At 38.2% G+C, this 21,810-nt stretch overlaps 1 protein-coding gene across 1 annotated transcript in view; it reads right to left on the bottom strand.

The window, feature by feature from the left end:
- Positions 1 to 21,353, bottom strand: part of ENPP1 (ectonucleotide pyrophosphatase/phosphodiesterase 1) — a 71,203-nt gene extending 49,850 nt beyond the window's left edge. Inside the window, exon 1 of the mRNA XM_036994156.2 lies at positions 21,098 to 21,353. Within this exon, the coding sequence (XP_036850051.2) occupies positions 21,098 to 21,337 (240 nt within the window). The 5' untranslated portion in view covers positions 21,338 to 21,353. The remainder of the gene's footprint in view (positions 1 to 21,097) is intronic.
- Between the last annotated feature and the right edge of the window lie 457 nt (positions 21,354 to 21,810).

Below are 21,810 nucleotides of genomic sequence, written 5' to 3'. Positions count from 1 at the left end.
TTTACTTGGAATTTATCATTTCATCTATATTTTCAAATATATTGTTATGATTTACATTAACTACTTGTTATTTTGTCAATATCTTTAGCATTTGTATCTGTGTTCCTTTTTTCATTCCTGATATTTGTGCCTTTTTTTTAACTTAATCAGGCTCACCAAGGATAATTTTACCTTTTCAAGAATCTACTTTTTACTTTGCCGATCTTCTCTTTAATATCTTTATTTTTTTTATTTTACTGATTTCTGGTCTTGTTTCTGTTTTTCTTTCCTTCCTTATCCCAGGTTTAATTTTGTTGGTTTTTTTGTTAAGTTGTTGATACAGATGCTTAGATTATAGCTTTTTACATGTTCTCTTTTAATATTGCTTTCATCATAAATTTTAAACCCTTTAAGATGTTGTTTTAAAAATTCATTTAATTTATCCAAGTATTTATGACTCTATGCATTTTAATGCATTTTTCCTTTGTACCTATCATCTGGAATCATCTGAAATCCATTTCCTTCTGCCTAAGTTTATCTTTTAGAATTTTCCTAATGGCAGAGTCTCTCAGTATTTATTAGTCTACATGTCTTTATTTTGTTCTTATCCTTAAAACATACTTTTGCTGGGCATACAATTCCAGTTGGCAATTATTTTCCTTCAGAAAATATTTGAAGATATCATTACACTCTCTTCTACTTTTAACCATTGCTCCTGAGAATTTAGCGGTCAGTCTATTGCACTTTGGGGGGAAATGTGTCTTTTTTCTCCAAAACCTTTCAACAATTTTTATTTTTACATTCATATGCTACAATGTTATTCTGATGTTTGTTGCTACATTCTTCTTTTACTTATTCTGCTTAAGATTCAATGAGCTGCTTAAATCTGAGGATTGGTATCTTTCAACAGTTTTGGAAAAGTATCATCTCTTCAAATAGTGACCAAATTAAAAGTAACAGAAAACAGTAAACTATAGAAAGTGAACTAGAAAGTTGTTTAAAGAACAAGTAAAATTTCTACACCTAAGAATAAAATGAATTCAGTAATTAGGCTTCATATCAGAAAAGACCTAGTAAAAGACAGAATTAGTGAGCTGAGCTAGAAGATAGTTCAGGAGACATTATCTAGCATGTATCATAGAAGGACCACAAGATATTATCCCTCTTCCAATTCACTATTTTTTCTTCTGTGTTTTCTCCAAAACTAGTTAAGAGTTTTACAGAGTGTGTTTGATCACACCAAAATCTGAAGTCTTTGCTAGTCTGCTTCTGCTGTGTGGTATTTTTGCTGGTTTTTGCTCCTGGTATCATTTTCCTTTGCGTATTTCATTGTTTTGAACTGTGTTCTGTTCCCTTAAGTTAAATATCTTCAGAATTCTTTGAAGCCTAGGATGAAGGTGTTTTCCTCCAGAAATCATTTATATTAGCTTTGCCAAAAATATTGGGGAAACTTGAGGTCTGAAACCACCTTCACCACTTGAAGTAGATAAAGTAAAATCAACCTGTGTATATATTTATATATGGGGAATGCATCAGAAATTACACTATAGCTACATCCTTCAGATTGTTTTAACTTCATATAACACAATACATATATAAAACAATACACTTACAGTACATAGCATATAAGGTATATAAACATGTACAATTTCTTTATAGAATTAAATTATGACTTCAAAACTTTATCACTATTTTGGATTTATGATAGCTTCCAAAAATCTTTTATATCTGTTTCTCAAACCCATGCTCAACATCATGAAGTTGAATTTAGGAAATATTAATGCCTGCCTGGACTGTGGCAGGGATATCTAACATAGGAACTGTCATAAGCAGAATGTCCCTTATCCTCACAATTATGTCAGCTTGGGCAGTTATGAGAATAGTGATATTGTTTATTATCTCATTAACAGATTTCAATTAAGAGTCACAGAAATCATTATAGCAATATCTGTCAACTTAACCAGCATAGGTTGAAGACAATGACAGAAGAGGAATTGCTAAAAAAAAAAGGGGGGTGGTGGTAATGTAAGATTCATTATATGAAGTTTTAGGCAATAACAAGCAATTGTTAAACTACATACACACACACAATCCCTGAAATATCTATGGTCGAGGCAGACAAGACCTTTTATTAGCAGACTACTGCTTCTAAAGGTAACTAGAAGGACCAATTGGAAGGCTAATGACAGCATGACACAGGGAACACTCGGCGGGTTCCTTTAGCTCTGCTTAGATCCATATACACGAGGGAGAAATAAATTGGCCCGAGCTTCTCAGATGCAGCTGCTAAAGTACTTCTAGGACCTACCTATTACAAGCAAGCTAAGATCACAAGCCACAGTAGCATTTATCCTCAGAGAGACTCCAACTTCTGTGGTTAAAAATAATCCCTACTCTAGGGATACCAGCATAGCACTTTCCACAAATGTAAAAGGGAAAACACTGGCTTTAAATTGAGAGGCAATAAGATAGGAGTCCACGAAAACAAGCTTCAAAGGCATATCACAGAAGCTTCTGTTGATTTTCCAAGAATCCGACATCAACACTTTTTTTTTTACAATGATTAATAGAATTGTTGGATGTATGCCATCATTTCAAACAGTCCTTGCTTCTAACACGTCAGAAATAATGCCATGAATCTGGTGAACTTTTTTAAAATGCCAAACACTTGTCATGTTTATTAAGTGGGGAAAATGAGTAGCTGGCTGAGTTTAACAGACTTTACCCAAGTGGATTCTAATTACAAGAGACCCATATTCACATTGAAAAACCACATACTCTTGTTTGGCTCATTATATTTTTCTTTTTCTATCTTTTTAAAAAATTAACAGAAGAGAAATAAGGTCAAAAAGAGGTAGAGCAGTTTGTAAGGCACAAAATAGAGAACCTTAAGTTACTATTATTTTAAATCCTGACTTTCTTAAATGCTCCATGTGTCACTCCGGGATTCAGGCTTTTAAACCTTTCTTAATAGAGAAAGAAATATAACAGCATATAGATATTTACCATTCAGGTATGACACTGTGTACTTGAAATAGAGAGAGATAATGCCCCCAACCTAAAATAAATTTCTTAGGAATCACTAATAATAGAAAGTGCACTTCAAAATAATTATTTTGAAAAAGCACAGTACACATTTGGTTTTAAATTAGTTTCTTGGGCAGAAAAAACTATGAGATTCTTCTCTAACCTAGAATTAATAGCTCAGAAAAGTTTTTTTGGCACCTTTATTATTTAAGCAAAGGCTTATTTCATCATTTCCCTGATTTTCAATGACTTATCCTGGTAAATAAGCATTTGAAGAAAAGTCTCAAAACAGAGCTCATATCAGTAACCCTTGTGAACTGGTAATGATAAATGAAAAGTGATTTTTTTTAGGAGGATAGGTTAAAATGAAATATCAAATTAAAAGTCTGACTTAAGAAAACAATGTTAGTACTTTATCATAAACTGTAAGAAAACTATTAAAATTCTGTTTTTGATTAAAAATTTAAGTATGGCAAAATTGTGGCCTTAATCACAGAGGCCAATAACTCTCATGTCTTTGTATCCAAAATAAGATGTGTGTTACATTTGGAGCTTTGTGATATTGAGAAAGCCATGTCATCTATAGTCCATTCATAGGGTTGGATTAGATATATTGTGTGGCTCCTAATAAATCTAAAATACCTGTGAATCAACTTCTCTCTGTCAATTGATCCTACCTTTCCTAGAATCACTCCAGACCCCTCATCCTGTACCCTCCCCTCTTAAGGAGTGTTAGCGCAAATATGTACATATATTAAGATTCTTGCTCAAACACAGCCCATTGGAATAAACTATTTAGCCTGTCATGAGAAGTCCCTGAGATACCAGCCCTGAAGCCTTCCTTCCCAGGTAAAGTAGAAAGGTGATCAGGAACTTACCTGAGCCATATTCTTGATATTAGAAATTTTTCCTGGGACCCTGAAAGGCCTCCAGAGAGCTGATCTATCTGAGATACCAATTCTCCTTTCCTATCATGTTCATTAATTTTTTTTCCAGTTTTAATGAGAAATAATTGTCACACATCACTTTATAAGTTTAAGGCATACAGCACAATGATTTGATTTACATATATTGTGAAGATTACAACAGGCTCAGCTAACATCCATCATATCATATAGACATAATAGAAAAAAAAGTTCATTTGTTTTTTTCTTTCAAGAAGTACCAAGCAGTTTCCAAGGAAAGACTATCCCATACTGTTAACTTCTGCCTGAGTGAGCAAACCACTTCTCCCACATCTCACTGCTTTCAGAGACCATTTCTCTCTGAAGTTAAAGGTCAAAGGATAAAACACTCATTTGGTAACACAAAGTAATGGTTTCAGCACAGACTTAGCTTTGATAACAATATACCCTCTTATGGCTTGTATACTCTCACTTTTTGTATACGATTTTGAGATGCAAGCACCTAACTGACAAGATCAGTAACAGAAAACACCTTGTAACAAGGCCGTGCCACTTTTGAAAAGGCTGGTGGGTAACTCCTCAGATACCAGCCTCCTTCTACTAGAGCTTCTATTTACACCCACAAATGGATAATGCTCATAAGCAAACACAAAATATTAAATGTCAACACTTTGATGGCTTATTTAAGTGTCTTTTATCTTCAACAGGACTGTTAGTATAGCGAACTACCATTTTGTGGCCTTTCTTTATATTTATATAATTCTCTGATTGACTTAAGAAAAGCAATCCATTGAGAAAGAGAGCTTGAGGGAAGTATCTAGTACACTGAATTTCTATCTCTTGCCTTGTAACAAAAATAATGACAGATGGGGGAAATATGGAAAGGTTTAATAGAAAATCACTAGGAGAAAATAATGGGCAAATATTTCTACAATTTTAGGGTGGTGAACACACTTACAAGCATGGTGCAAAATCTAGATACTACAATGGAGAAGTTGATACATTTGAATGCATAAAAATTAGGAATTTCTATAAAGTCAAAAGCAACACTGGTGAGGGAGGAGAGTAGGATAAAACATTTTCAACATATGGCAAAAGGTTAATGCCCATGATAATGAGGGCATGGAAATCAAGTAGAAAAAGATAACCCACTGTTTAAAAATATCAAAAGTAATAAACCAGCTACTTAAAGAAATAAAACAGCTAACAATAATATATTCATCTTCATTAAAATATCAAAGAACTATAAATGAATGGGTGATTTATTACCCAATGAAATTGACAAATGTTAAAAAGATTGGTAATTATAAGTACTGGCAAGAACGTAAGGAAAGGCAGGCACTTTCACAGTTTTCATGGAAGTAAAAGTTTCTTCCTAAAAGGTCATTTAGATGAACCTATCTAAAATCAAAACATACATATCCTCCACTCCTGCAATTACAAATCCATTAATTGATCTGATAGAAATTTTCACATAAGCACATAAGGATATGCATAGAGATATTTATGTATTACAGCATTATTTGGAATAGCAAAACACCCAAATAACCTAAATTTTTGTTAATAAACAACTGAATAAGTGTAATATGGTAAACCAAACAAAATCAAATCCTAACCAATTGTTTTGAAATTCCATAAATCGATCACTGGAATACCTCCTCTTGAAGCTGTCAGCCCCCATGCAAGCAGCCTTCTCTGAGGCTATCATGCTGTAAGCCCAAACTATCTCATGCATGGTGACTACACATAGGGAGAATCTGAAACTACATGAAGTGGTAGAGAAATGCCTGGACAGCATCTAGATGCTCCATTCTCTGCAAGTGCAACTCCAGTCATGACCTGACTGCAACTGCACGACAGACCCTGAGCTGTATCTACCCAGAAACCCTTTGCTGAATTCCTGACCCATCGAAACAGTGGGAGGTTTTTAAGTGCACAGAGTTGATGACCAGACACTGAACAGAAATGAATTTATCAAGCTGGCAATACCAGCCAGTACAGCTCCCTGACCAATGAGAGAACATGTTTGCTTTCTCTTTCTCCCAGATTTTATGCCTACATCTGTTCTGAGGTAAAATTATCAATGCAAGAGTCTAAGAGCTGATTCTGCTGAAAGTGTACAACTGGCCAGCCATGCTCAGAGGTAACAACCCAGTTCTTCACCACATCACTGAAGAAAGGGAAATGCTGTAAAACTACTCCACGTAGTGACACAGGGATTTGAATGGTGTGATACAGGCTTTTCCTCCTTTGGCAAATGCAGAGTTTAAACACAAATGTTTTTATGAGTCCACTTCTAATTTTCATATGTGAAAGGAGTCTTTTGGTTATGCTCACAGTTTTATAGAATCAAGAATATTAGTAAATGTTTAGGGGGGAAAATAGGACAAGATGAGCCTTTAAACCTGAGACATAAAGTAGCAGAAAGTATGGAAGGGCTACACACACACACACACACACACACACAATGGTTTGTCAAAAGGTACAAACTTCCAGCTGTAAAATAAATAAGTCCTGGGGGTATAATTTACATCATGGGAACTATGAATAATACCATATTGTATATTTGAAAGTTGCTAAGAGAGTAGACCTTAAAAGTTCTCATCACAAGAAAAAAATTATAATTATGTGTGGGATGATAGACATTAATTAAGACTTATTGTAGCAATCATTTTGCAATATATAAATATCTTTAATCATTATATTGTACATCTAAAACTAACATGTTATATGTCAATTATATCTCAACAAAAATTATAGTCCAATAGTCCAGTGTATGAACATCATTTCACAACAGCATTGCAAACTCTCAGTATTTCCAAGTTAAAATAATTTTTGTTAAATTAAGAAACCTGATAAACACTACCTCAGCCAGGTTATTAAAGTGAACATCACCAATGATTAACTCATATTAACAGCATAGACTCTTGATATGTGTTGAGAATAGCACTTTACCTCTGTGGTCTGCCTCCCAAAAGCACATAATTCCAGTCTAACCATGAGAAAAACATCAGACAAACCCCAGTTGTGGGACATTCCACAAAATAGATGACCAGTCCTCCTCAAAACTGTCAAGGTCATCAAAAACAAGGGATGTCCGAGGAAGTCTGAGAAACTTAGCCAAGAGAAACCTACAGAGACATGACAATTAAATGTAATGCAGTATTCCTGGATGGGATCCGGGAACAGCAAACAAAAACAGACATCAGAGAAAATCTAAGAAAATGTGAATGAAAAGTATGGACCTTAGTTAATAAAACTGTACCAATATTGATTCATCAGGTGTGACAAAGGTACCATGTAAGATGCTAATGATAAGAGGGTGGATGGGAACTCTGTACTAGCTTCATAACTTTTCTGTAAACCTAAAAGTAGTCTATAAACAAAAAGTTAATTTAAAAAAAGAAATAGACATGAGTCCATATTATTCCACAACCAAATTTCCACTATTTAAAAATTCTGGTCTATTTTAACATTTTAAAAATGCACATACACACACACATATATGCAATTAAGAAATTCTATATGCAATTTGGTTTTATGTCATACTATTTCAGACGTACTTACTTTATTTAATAAATCTTTAAAATATATGTTTTATAAATTGAGGTAGATCCATAGGGTGGGACATAGAAATATTTAAACAACATATGACCCTGTTAAGTACAAAAACAAGTTCAACTTCCACTTCCTACATTTCAGCAATATGTGATTTTAAAAAGTAAACAATACGTGGACGTTGCGTTCGCATCCCCTCCTTGTCCATGACAGGCACTGCGGCAAGCTGCCTGGATTCCCTTTCAGGAATGAAGGGACTGCTCCCCCAGCTGCTGGAAGTGCTACCTTCCAGGAACTGCTTCAGCTAAAGCAAACGCCTTACCCAACATCACACCCTCTTTTCAGGAGAGCTTTTTCCTTCTTGGACAACTCCAAAGGGTCACGCTAGTGCTTACTAGCGTAGCATGGCCCAAAAGTGGGCTGAGGCCTCCACGGAGACCACAGGGCAGCTCAGCCTCACCCTCTCCATGGTCCTGTTTCCTTCCCTCCCATAGGAGCCGATCTCAAGCGCACACCCAGGGAACACCTGGCATGCTCGTCTCCATCAAAGCCTATTTCCCAAGAAACCCAAACTCTGCTTCTGCCTTTCTCCCCACCTGCTGTCTCAGAGAAACGACCTCTGACTACACTGCACCCAGGCTCCCCGATGCTAGGCACCAACAGGACAAGCCAATGGGAAACACCTAAAAAAGACTGGCTGGCAGGAAGAAGAGAAAAGTCAGAATATATCCCCCTTGTCTCCTGGCTTCAGGAAAGCCCCCTGCAGTGACTGCATCTCTCCAGGGTCCCGGCTCCTACAGAGAAGCCCCTGCTCCCAGTTGTCACCTCTCCCCTTGCCCTTCCTGCCCTCCAGGTGGTAGCTACTTCTTTCTGTTACTCTTCTCTGTGTTGCCTCATTACCACACCATCCCATTTGGCTTCTGGCTCTTTCAACACTTTGTCTCTTATTTCTTATATTAAATCCTCTTGATTAAATTTCCATACATGGCCTTTGTTTTTCCAACTGGACCCTGGCCAGTACAGCAAATGATCAAATATTGTATGTATACACACATGCACTCCCTAAAGCATAATCTAAGCTAAACTGAATATAGGCAAACAATTTTCCATGTTAAGGATTCACTTGTTTTTTACCTGTCCATCTCCTAGACGCAAAAAATATTTTAATTAGGTTTTGCTTCAGTTGGATCCCAAAGAAAACAAAAGACAAAAAAACAAAAAACAGCACTGCCAAAGTAACCCTGAAAACTGTTTCTTTTGAAGCTATGATCAAGAAAGATATGACTCACTATGGTGCTATTTCACCATATTAGAAAAATATGTCTTTAGTTAAGCTCATAAGATGAAAAAGGGAGGAAAAGTAGTTTATTTATGGTACAGAATAACCCTTCTTACCCTCAGGCAGAGAACAAAACAGAGGGATTGAATGGTAAAACACTATGGGTCTTAGCCAAACGACATCACTTTTCTTGCCTAGGCAGGTGTCTTGCCTGGGCAGGTGGCAGGTCAAAGATGAAATGCAAAAGGTGGAGACAGAACCTCATGCTCAGTTAAGATTAAGTGACTTATTTCTGTTTTTTTCTCGCTGAAATAATGTTTGGAACATAATGACTAGAACACCTTGTATTTACTCTAGAAAAATGGGCTCAGTAGAGAGAGAGAACAAAAAGACACACATCCAGAGGATTTTTGGTAATTCTTCTGGAGGACAGGAATGGTTTAACAGGGATACGAACAACCACTGACTTTCTGTAAAAACCCAGTGGCTGGTTACTTAACCACAATTACAGTGGCAACTTAAAGACAGAACTGAGACACTGGTAACAGACACCTGGGTTTATAATTTAGGAGGGCACATAATTTTAGAAAAGTGTTACCTTTTAATGTGTATATTTAGGCTTAAGTCAACTTAATTACAAGCATTCATTTTGACAAGGAATCTTAAAATTACCTTTGTGAGAACATTTCATGACTTAATCCTTTTAAGTAATTTCCTCTGTTCTTACAAATGTTGCTTGAACAAAGAACATTTTTTCTATTTACATTTTCATTATTATTTGCTAAAAGAACTAAAAAAGTAAAAGAACCCATTAAGCATTATGTAATAGAAGTTTTTAAGATGATAAAACGTTCCAATTGTCTGTGCTGCTCAGCAGGGCTCATGACTGCTGAGCCCTTGAAGAGTAGCTAGTGTGATTAAGGAATTGAATTCCTTTTCATTTTACTTAACTTTAATTATTGTCAATTTTAATTTAAATAGCCACATGTGGAGCTTAAAATACAGTAGGGAAGAGAAAGTAGTTATGAAATGGCCAAGTAAAAAAACAGGACACCCACCATGCTCCCTTTAATTTGTTCCTGCTACTAATGCTAAAATGACCTTTCCAAAATGTAAATCAGATTTTGTCATGAGAAACAAAAACTGAAAAATGCTTGTGATTTCCAATTGCTTTTAAGAAAAACCCAAATCCCACAGATGGTCTGCAAGACCTTGCCTGGACCTGGCCCCCAACCACTTTTCCAGCCTTATCACCCATCACACACCTTTCTGCTTACCAGCCACCCTAGTGTTCTCCCATTTCTGGGATGGACCCTGCTCCCTGCTATCCTGAGGCCTCCACGCACACTGCTGCCTCCCCTCAGAATCCTCTTCTGCTTGCCCACCAGGATGCTGCTTTATGCCTCTATGACTAAGCCAAAAGTCCCTCACCACTCTCTCTCACAACTGTGCAGAGCTTCTAGATGGCACTTATCACGGCTACAGTGTGCAACAATCTTACAGACATGAGCCATCAGAACAGAGAGGGAGTCTTTCCCCTCCCTCAGCCCCTTGCAGCCCTCGGCCTCCTGCACAGGACTGCTCACACAGTTGCAATTCTAAATATTTGTTGAGTAAGTTACTAATCATAACAATGAAAACAACTAACCCTAATCTAGCATCTATTATCTCTCAGGCACTTTTCTATTTAGGTTATATATATTAATCCTCAAACAAATCATCCTCACTTAATCCTCAAAACAAATCAATGAGGTAGCTACTATTATTATCTCCATTTTACAAGTGAGGTAAGCACAGAGAAGTGGCTTGCCCAAGAACACAAAGCAGTTATTGGCAGAGACAGGATTCCACCCCAGCAGCCTGGCCCTTAACCACTTAGCTCTACGGCCTCTATTTTATTAAGTGGAAATCAAGTAGTTTAGGGAGAGGGTGGATCAGGCCAAAGAGCAGCTAAGGAATGTTTCATGTGGGAATATAAATTGACTTTGATCCTGGGGGGTACCTGGTGCTAGGTAAAAATAATGAAGGCAAAAAGATATTCCTGGGGTAGAGGACAGAAATAACATATAGAAAGTGTATTTGGAGAACAGTACAAGTCTGAGCTGGCTGAAGTAGAAGGTGTACTTCAGCAGAACTGGGACAATTGTGAGATATGCACCTTGAGACCCTTTCTGATTCTCTAAATTGGCTAAGTACCCTAAGAGCATAAGTTGAAAAATGCCTGAGCCCTTCAAACTTCTAAATCCAAGTCATGCATGCATGAGACATACACCTGTCCCATATGACACATGGGGCACAAAGTCCCACTGAGGCTTGGGCCCCAGACCAGAGTCACTCAGCAGCCAACAGGTTAGCATCCTCCTACTTCACAATTGTGTCAATTAAAGGAGATAAAATGTTTAACATAGGGTCTGACAAAGAGTTAGCTCAATAAAGGCATATATTAATTCAACAAACACTTACAAGGCACTTATGCAGAAGGGTCTAGTCTAAGTGCTTTCAAAATACTTATGAAGAAATGTCTACACGTATGTCACAGACCTTCAGGACTGCCAGGAATGGGTGAAACTGCTCATGCTAAGCCCTTGAATGGCAACACTGATACTCAAAGTAATGAGAAATAAAGGTGAAAGGAAAATTGAGTTAAGAAATACCTACTTTCCCACATAGGTTATAGCAGTCCCTGGGAAATTCTAAGAGGAAATATAATGTAGGGAAGTCATTTTTTTAGTATAACTAATTATCAAACTATAAGAATGAGACATGGACAATGGAGATGGAGTTATGGAATGAATAAAACAAAGAACAGGTTCTCAAACAAATTTTAAATTATTGTGAACTGATTATATCCGAGGTATTGTCTTGCCATAGGGTTTCAGCCACGGGCAGGTTCACTATGGATTCAGTGAGACCAAAAAATGACAACGAACGTTCTTGGAGTAAAAGGGTTTATACCCAACTTTATTCTCCCAGCAGTAGGTTGAGCACTAGAATCACATCTGCATCCAACAGTCTGCAAATCCGTAATTCTCCTGTCTCTGCCTCAACCCAGAACACTGGGCAGGGCTCTTTATATAGTGACTCAGTCAATAATAGCTTACTGCCTACAGGTGTGGAAGCAGTAGCCTAGCAGCAGGCCAATTACATCATCAAGTAGTTTAGGGTCAGCGGAGAATCCTGGCCATAGAACTTCCATTTTCCCCACTGGTATGAGTAGAGTTGCTTCCAAAGATTACCCCATGAAACTAAGTGAGTAAAACTCTCAAAATCATCTTTGTGAATGTAGCCTATTAAGAAGGCACCTTTTGTTAGATAATTTGAGTTGATTTCTGTTGTTTGCAAATTAAGTAAGTCCTGGTTGAAGTGGGGAAAAAAAATTATCTTTCTGAAAGGTACATTAAAAATCTGTCTAGCAATAGTAAAATCTCATAATGGAATATAAATGAAAAAAGGAAAAGAAACAGCAGATGCAGTATGATCCTATTTTTGTTGAAAAAGTGATACATACACTGTGGGGAAAGTTGGAGTTCCTATGGTCAGGATCCTCACCTGAACCTAAACTACTCTATGATGTAACTAGCCTGCTGCTAGGCTACTGCTTCCACACCTTAGGCAATAAGCTATTATTGACTGAGTCACTATATAAAGAGCCCTGCCCCGTGCTCTGGGTGGAGGCAGAGACGAAGGAGGATTATGAATGCAGATTGATGGATGCAAACGTAATCCTAGTGTTCAACCTAACCCCAGAAGAACAAGCTGAGTAATAAACCCTTTCACCCCAAGAATGTTCCATTGTCATTCCTTGGTCTCACTGAATCCACAGTGAACTTGCCCAGAGCTGAAACCCACTGGCAAGACATACACAAAGAAAAGTTTTTAAGGGAAAAAAAACAAAATATTCATAGTAGATAATAAGAATGCAACTTTTTCTCTTCTTTATACTTTCTTGTACTTTCTGAAATATGTAGTATTTTTACAAAGGGAAAATACTATAAGCTCTCTACACAAAGATTTTAGACCTAAGAGAAAGCCACTTAATCCAAACCCTTCTTATTATGGTTAAAGAAACAGTAAATCAGAGCAGCAAAACACCTGTTTAAAGGTCACACAGCAAGTAAATCTTGATGCCAAGTTCAGGACTCTTTATATGACCCCTATTTTTCAAAACCTTTACCTGAATCATCTCTGAAAAATCAGTATTTCTTTTTCTTTGAAAGTTTCCAAGTGATGACAAATATATAAATACTTTTATACATCAACATTCTTCATTTACTTCCTTTGAGCTGATTTAAATAATCCAAAAAGAGGTAAAACCAACAATCTCTTCTTATTGCTCTTAATCCACACCCTTCCATCCGAACATACTTCATTCACCTGTTTCCTAATCTCTAGAAGATTCTAATCTGAATGATGCCAGGTGCACTTCATAGGAAGCCATGTGTTTAGACAATGAAGTATTATGGAATAAACTCTGGGCCAAGGATATTTCACTGGATCCAACACCACCTGGAAAAGCGCTGGTCTAAGATTCCTTTGTTTGAGTTCTGTGTCAAGTATATCGTTGATCGTTGAGAAGGTACAGCAGTGGAAACTTTGAATTGTTGAGTTATATTGATGGTGGGATGTAAAGTGAATTCTGATGGATGTTTAAATTGGAAAGAACATCCGAAGGTTATCCCATCACAACCAAGGCAAATTGGCACAGCTGAGAGCAATAAAGAGCAATTAATGGACAAGCCAGGGCAGAACAAGGAAAAGGCAATTAACGTAAAAGAAACAAATGAGCGCACAGGCAGGCTCCTGAGAGCCAGAAACAGCACACGCAAAGGGAAGTAAGAGACTGCGGAAGCCGTGTCCTGTACACATGACAAGAGCAATGGGCTACTTTATCATTGCACCTCTGAGGTTCTAGGAAAGAAAGGAGCCAGGTGCAATGAGCAGTAGTACCATTTCAACCTGAAGCCAACACAAGGACACAAGGACAACCTGAAATCCTTAAGGAACATTTGGTAATTTTTTTAAGTCATAGCATTGTGTGTGAAGTCAGTGGCAGAATAAGGGTTGATTAGAATCCCCAGGTAATGAAATTCAGGTTGCTGTGCCTTCTGTTCCACCTCAGAGGCCTATGAAGTGCTGCTCCTCAAACTTTGATGTACAGACAAATCCTTATAATCTGTGAAAATGCAAAAATTCTGGTTCAGCAGGTCTGGAGTAGAACCCAAGATTCTGCATTTTGTACAAGTTCCAAGAAGGTAACATTGATATTCCACTCTGCAGACCACACTTTGGGTAACACAGATGTGAAGGGACTTCTGAGTAAGGAAAAATTAAATATTCAGTCACACTGAAGCTTATCAATAATAACAATGATGCAGGGTACATTATGTGCCACGTTATTTAATTTAATTCTCTTAACATTCAATATGGTGTTTATCATCTACTCTATGATTGTGGAAGCTGATATTCAGGAAAACTTAACTTACCTACAAACAGCTAATAACTGTACCAGGATTTGAACCCAATCCTGTCTTATTCAAAATTATTTGTCAATAAACTATAGCAATGAGATTAAGAAATTTATTAATTTTGTGATTTTAGAAAGTCCCCCAAATTTCTCTGAGCCTTTAACACAGGGATAATAGCAGAGCTGTGATTTGGAACAAATGAGATCATAAATGTAGAACTATTCTGAAACCTATAAAGGACCTTACATAAATAAGGACACAATAATTGTAACTGATTCTATATGTCTTAGTCTTTCTTAAAATATTATTGAATGTACACCTTTCTTTCCGGCAGATATTGTGAAAACTTTTGGTTTCAAATTCCCTTTATACTCTTCAAAATTATAGAGGACCCTAAAAGCCTTTCAAATAATTGTGGACATTCTTCTTTAAAACTACACCAAATTTCTACAAGTGGTAATTTCTTAAAGGCAAGATGCAACATGAAACTTGAAAACGTATGAATGAACTTTTCATACTGTTACATTAAAATCCATTAGTCTATCTTGCACTTTGAATAGAATTTACACCCATTCATAATTGTATAAATCATCTGTTGGTCCTTTGGAAAATATTGGTTCACTGAGTTCTATAGTTCTTCCAAATGTTGATGCATGTCATTATACCATATGAAAAAATAAGTTAGATTCCTTACTACCTCCATCAATTTCATCAGAAAAGTCTTTAAGGATTGGGAAGCTGTCAACCTTACAATGGCAGATACAGGTTCTCCAAAATTCTGATTTTTGCTTAAAATATCAGATTTTATCATAGGCAGCAAGTACTTTCATTTGTTTCCCTTGAAGTGACAAGCTAAAATTATTCACTTTTGAGAAAACATGCGCCAAGTCCCCAAGTATGAATAACCAGTTTGTCAGTAATTCTTTCAAATAAAAATGCTGTTCATGAAAAAAAGCAGCTAGTTCAGCTCATGACTCAACCAACTGCTTTTCCTCCAGAAAACAGGAGTACTTCAGTGTGCAGTAGGTGTACTAAGTGGATACTTCAATTTTGTCACACAGAATATTAAAAAGACAGGTAATTTAGCGTGGACATTTAATAAAATCTGCTTCATCAAGGACATATTTCCTGCTTCATTTAGTATGTTCTTTTACGTGAAACTGGTTTGTGCTAACTGCCAAGTGCATGACTACATGCAATTGGTGGCACTGACTTGATTCTTGCTCAGGCGACATGAGTTTTATCCACCATTGCTTTAATGCCATCAGTGTAAATGTCAGCCCAGTGAGCAGGGCAAACGCTGTCTTTGTATTGTTGTTAAAATAGTTTGGAATTTATGGTTCCCCTGAAAGGCTCCTGGGGACATCCCCCTCACCTGAGATCCACAGGTCACAATTTAAGAACTGCTGCCTGAAATATTTTGGCTTTTGAAACTTTGTTCTATCTGTGTTGTCTTTTGCTTATAAACACATTTGTCCAAAATCATGTAAAGGCACTCTGGAGCAATATGAGACTTTATTTAGAAAATTTTCATAAAGACAGTTGTATTTATTTTGCTGCCCAATAGCATCATAAAAAACTAATTGAGTTCCTTTTCAGTCCCCTCTCTCTTTGAGAGACCACAGACTCCAGATATTTGCTGATGCCAAAAAGCTTCTCAAGGGAATGAAATCAGCTTTAGGAATAAGCTACTTTCTCATGAATATTTCCTGAAAACCAAGAGAGAGAGAGATCTTTAAGGGTCTCAAACCACACCTGTCATAGAATGTTTGTCACCTAAATCTGTGAAGTCCTAAGACAGGTGAGGAAATGATTGATCCACAAATGAGATAGGCTGGCAAAAATTTACTCCCTCCATAACGACTTTGTATCATGACTCCATCTTCCTATTTTGGCACATTTTAAAAGGTACTGAGAAGGAAACTTGAACTAAGAAGAAACTCACTTTCCCAGAAATTTGTATACTTTGGTAGCTCTTAATAACATGTGATCATTGATGTCACACTGATAAAGGCAAATTAATGACTTTAGTCATTAGGCCTGAATAAAAATCCACAAAGTCCTTGCAGTTGTCACAGTCTTACCTCCAAAAGGCCCCACTTCTAAACAGCATTACATTGGGGTGGGGTGGATTTCAACATATGAATTGGGAGGGGCTGGGAGGGACACAAATATTCAGTCCATAACAATTCCAAGTAATCATAAATTATTGTCTAATTTGCATTCTAAAACTGCAAAGTGCTATGTGAATAATAATAATCATCTAAATTTTTAAACCTACATTTCACCAAATTTTATCCTAAAAACTAAAAGCGAGAAGGGATAAAACAAAAAATACTATAGGCATTATTTTTATTCTCGTAATTAAACCTCAAAAAATTCAAGTACTCAAAGTATTCTAGTTAATATTTAGCTGAAAATTCTGGTCACTCTTTTGAAAAGCTCTTTTTAAATATATTATTACTCTTTCTTTCCTTGGAAAACACATCACTTAGATCTTATTTGACACCAAAGGATATTGATGTTGGGTCAGAATTCTGAAGGTCATTTCTTGTTGCATAGGCTTAGAAGAGCAATCTATATTTTGCCTCAAGCTCATTTGCTAAAAGGTTTCTTGTTTACTTTTTGTTGTTTGGGGGGGATAGTTCATGCTTGATGGAGACATGTTTATTTTAACCAGACACAGACTTCTAATTACAAGTTGTATTCCCAAAGCTTATTTGTTCCTAAGCTGTTTGAAACATGAAATGCTCCTTGCTCTACAAAAAAAAAAAATACTATGAATCTCAAGTTCAAGAAAAAGTAAGATGGAATACATTTGCTATGCCTTATAAGTCATGCAGACATTTTGCAAGGGGATTTATCAAACTCAGAAACAACACTGAATATAAAACGATTTTCATTTACCTTTAATGTTGGTATCTGAGGAAACAGTTAACTGGAGGAAGATGAGAAACTGATAGATAAAAATTTTTGTAAATTTTCTAAATGGGTTAATGGTCCTCAGTTCTTTACTATACAGAACACATGTCTCAACATAGCGCTAGGGACTCTACAGAGTCCTGATTAGGACATGAAGGGGGCAGAGGACAGCAAACCTGGGCATCTGGAGTTAACTGAACAAGTGGAATAGAAGGGAAAAAAGAAGTGTTGAAAGAGTGGCTGTGTATCCATGAGAAAGAGACTAAATAGAGTGGAAATAGCTGATCTAAATGGTGAGAAAGAGGAAGACCAGAATATGACACAAAGCAGAAAAAGCAAAGTAATAGAAAGTAGTGCTGGAGAAAACGGTTCCCTATAAGAGCAGGAAAAACTGAATTTGGGGTGTGACAGCAAAGACATCAAACAGAAGAGGCCTCAATACAAGCCAGGGAGACTCATGGCCACTTGGGGGTTGTTTCTACCTGAGACAATGCCCAGTGATTAGAATCCAATTCTGAATCCAAGTTATCACAGAGGCCCTGTCTGGCCACTTCTAAGGTATACTGGTTATAATTCATTCATCACCTCTTCATTCTCCCAATGCCCTAATAAAATATATCCCAATTTTGATCTTATCCCTGAATGTATACCCAAGCGTCATCCATATGAGCACATCTACATGTAGATTCCTGACCTTCTACTGGCCATGCGGGTCTGTGGTTGTGTATTCAGTCTACCCGCTTGCCATTTTCTAGGTCCAAGTGTCACTTGGTCTAAGTAAAAATGCAACGCATTAATTCACTTAACCAAAAGCTGTCACTGAGTGACAGGCACCGTCTTAGGCCTGGTAGTAATCAAAACAGTCTTCCTCAGTTCCCGGAAACCTTTGGTGCATTTTATTAGAGCATGTGAAACAAATACCAAAAGGAGCAAACAACAGCCTTCTCTAGCCTGTGAGATGCTCTGGTCATTTTGAAATAAAATATTAAACTATGGCTAGATGTATACTAAACTGTAAAAAACAAAAAGCAATGTCAATTCCAAGTCTGATGAAGAGCAGAGGATTATCTTGAATATTGAATGACTCCATGCTGTATTCCAGAGATCAGACATGTGTTGCAATAGGCAAGGGAGAGAAACTAACAGAATTAATAACTTTGACACCCAAATTTCTGATAAACAAGGACAACTTCTGCCCTTACAAGAAACTCTTTCAATAAAAAGTGACAGTAGTCTTTAATCACTACCACACAAAACCCTTTACACATACATAGGCATATATATTCGTAAGACAGCAAAAGGTCACAAACACAAAACAATGCTGGAGAAGAGCTCACTGGAGAAAAGTGTTTTGCAATGTGATTGAAAATTACCTGTCTTTAAAATGATGCCACTGACTGAACAAGAAGGATATTTCAAATAAATCTTCAAGTCCAACCTCAGTAGAAGATCAAAACCTTGTGTAAAACCAAGGAAAAGTATCTAGTATTTAACATATCTGCTAAAGCATACAGAGAATACTACTTGTATCTGCCCTCTTGGAGTTTCCTGTATCAGGAGCAGTGCCTAGGCATGAGCATACCCAGGGCCCAGGGCCCAAAGCCCTGAGAGAAGAGCCTGTGGGTCTTTCCCTGGGATTAAATGCCACACTGGGAAGAAGAAAGGGTTGGGCAGGATCTCCCCTTCTTCATCCACTCTCACATACCTATACCATTTAAGTTTACCTGAAATACATTCTGAAAAATGCAGTAGTCATGTTCCCACTCATTGTTTCTCTGGAAGCAACTCTGGTGTGTACTCTACTAAATAAAAACTTCGTGGCTGAGGCCTGCCTCAGTGGTTGACCACTAGTAATCCCTAACCCAGATGCAATTAGTCAATCCATTTCTTCATCTTTATGAAAAGTGTGCTAATGTTTAACCTGAAAAAGGTATCCCATAATTGCAGCTCCTTTCTAGAAGACATGTCCCAGAGCTCTTTGATGCCAACTGTCAAGTTCCTTTTGGAGACTTCTCCCTTGAGAGTGCATCATCTGGGGAAGGTCTAGGGGAAAGCAACGTACTGAAGTAGGGAAGAGAAAGAATGGGTAAGAGTTTTAACTTTCAGTTGACATATATTATTAATTAAGAGTTTCAAAAGCAAAGCAAATCAGTTTTGGTGTGTATTAATGTACCACAGTATTTTGCCAAAAGATAGAAGGTAAGAATTCTTTCCAACTCAATTTGTGTTACAGCAAAAGATCCCTCCTAACGGGATAAAAAATACTCGTGACTGTCCTACTGTGGAAGTTAGTCCTAAGACACCTGTATGTCAAATACCCAGAGCACATCATCAGAGGATAAAAGAATACTGTTTGATCAGCTGACTGCAGATGTCAAATACTGAAATGCACATTCTAGGGTAGACCTTTGTTGATGTCTGTTGTGAATTCATAAGTAAATGACTAGGAAAGATTCAAAACACTGAATTTAGCAATTGGTAATATAGTAACCTTTCAAAACCACAGACATTTAGAAATGATTTCACATTGGAGTTACATATAGACTCAATGTACAATTACTGAATACTTCACAGTGTGCTACTAAACACCTGAAAATATTGATACTATATAATTTAAGTGATTATGTTGCAAAAGTTAAGGTCTTCCACTGACAAAAACAAAAAAGGCGATTCAAACTAAAACTAAGTTCTCATCAACACCATGTGTTCTAGTGATACATGATGCAAAAATATATCTTGAGATATAAAATTGTTTCTCTGGAAGCAAAAATATATCTTGAGATATAAAATTCTTTCTATGTTTTGGGATACTTACTCTTTGAACCTTAGGCTTATTTTTAAGTACTAAGTGTATGACACCATCTCTTTAGGAACGTTGGTTCCTCAAAATACTCTAACATCTTCATGATACCCAAAATATAGTGAAAACGGAAATGCCTATGAAAGGAATGAAGATTTCAAAAATCAAAAATGATATTGTCTACATGGCATTGTTCAGTCACAATATGTGACAACACATTTTAGAGTGCACTATATGTAGACGTTAGTGCCATAATAATTCAATAGTAATGAACTGCTTCTTGTAGTTTTCAGTTGACTTCCCCACATAGGTTGTTTCCTTTGACACTCACAATAATCCTATCATTGCAATGGAGTTGATGTTCACATTTTAACAAACTGAGGCCTCCGCAATTAATAACAGCCATGAAACCAAGAACCCAGACTTCTCTCAGCCCAGCCACTTCCTACCACAGATTTACAATGAAAAACAACCCTCACATTTCATAAAATTGACTGTGGATCTTTCAACTGTCAAACAAAATAGAGGAATAACGGGTACTTTTGTTAGCCACAAAAACTGCTTAACCTATGGTTCAACAAGTTGACAAAGAATCCAACGTTTCTTCACATTCACGTAACATGAATACTGATGGAATTTCTAAGCAGCTGCAAGGAAATTCCTAAACAGAGCCAAAGGAAAAAGTATTTCTTAAGTTTCTGATAAAATTTAACGAGTTCTATTAAGTCTTTTCAAGTGGAATAGTTAATGCAAGGGAAGTCATTAATACTGCACCCAGTCACCCCAAAAAGGTTAGGAAAAAAAACACCCAAACCTTCTTGGTCCTTCCTAAGACCAGCAAGTTTCAGGCTAGTTGTTCTTCCCTTCTAAAAACCGTGTGCTTTCTGGGGGTTAGAGGTGACATTTCTAAAGATGACAATTTTTAACAGTCTGATTTCATAAACAGGCCCTGTAAATCATCAGTAATACAAGTCAGGGTGAACCAGCCCCTGGGGGCAAGAGAAGAACAGTGATGAGCATCCGCAGCCTGCAGGAGAGCGCGCGGGCGAAGGGGCGCGGCGGGCACGCTGGGTCTCCCGCCCGGGTGCTGGCCGCGCCCGCCGCGCAGGAGCTGAGCACCGCCCTCCCCGCCCTCCGGGGCGCCGGGCCGCGGCGGACCTACCAGCGACAGCACTTTATAGGTGTTGGGGTCCTTGGCCGTGCGGACGCGCACCGCCTTTTCCAGCGGCTCCTCCCCCAGATCCATGGGGGCGAGCAAGGACGCGGCCGCCTGCGGGTCCCCCGGCGCCTCGGCAGCGTGGCTGCGGCCCGGGTGGCGGCCGTTCCCCGCCGAATCCGCCCGGGGACCGCGCCCGCCCTCGCCGCCGCCGCTCCCGCCCCCCGCACAGCCTTCCCGCTCCATCGTGGCCCCGGGCGCTCGGGCCCCGCCGCCTGCCGCGCCTTTAATAGGCTCCGCGCCGCCCGGCCCCGCCCCGCGCCGGCCCGCCCCCAGCCGCCAGACCCTTGGCTCCTCGCCTGCCGCCCAGCGCTAGAAGCGAGGGGAAAGCAACCCAACGCCCCGGATTATTTGGCTTCCTGTCTGATTTCGGGTGCTCAGCGTGTCGGTTATTTTGGGTCCTTTGCGTGGGCGAGTCTCTGACTTCCCCCAAAGCCTTCTCCCCGCGCCCCAGGCACCTTCCGACACTTGCAGGAATCGCCCTGCGTGGCCTCGCGGCGCGGGCTGGACTGGAATTGCAGAGTGCGGTCTGCAGAGGGCATGAGATCATGGGGCCCCAAATAGAGCGCGAGGAGAAGGAGGAGGAGGAGAAGGATGCAGCCGCCGAGGCTGGTGCCGCTTCTCCAAGGCCGGAGAGCCTAGAGAGGACAGAGAGGTGT

This window comes from Manis javanica, chromosome 13 (genome assembly GCF_040802235.1).
Source record: "Manis javanica isolate MJ-LG chromosome 13, MJ_LKY, whole genome shotgun sequence".
NCBI classification, from domain to species: domain Eukaryota; kingdom Metazoa; phylum Chordata; class Mammalia; order Pholidota; family Manidae; genus Manis; species Manis javanica.
Note: the sequence above shows the minus strand (reverse complement) of the source record. Positions and strands in the feature narration are given on the sequence as shown.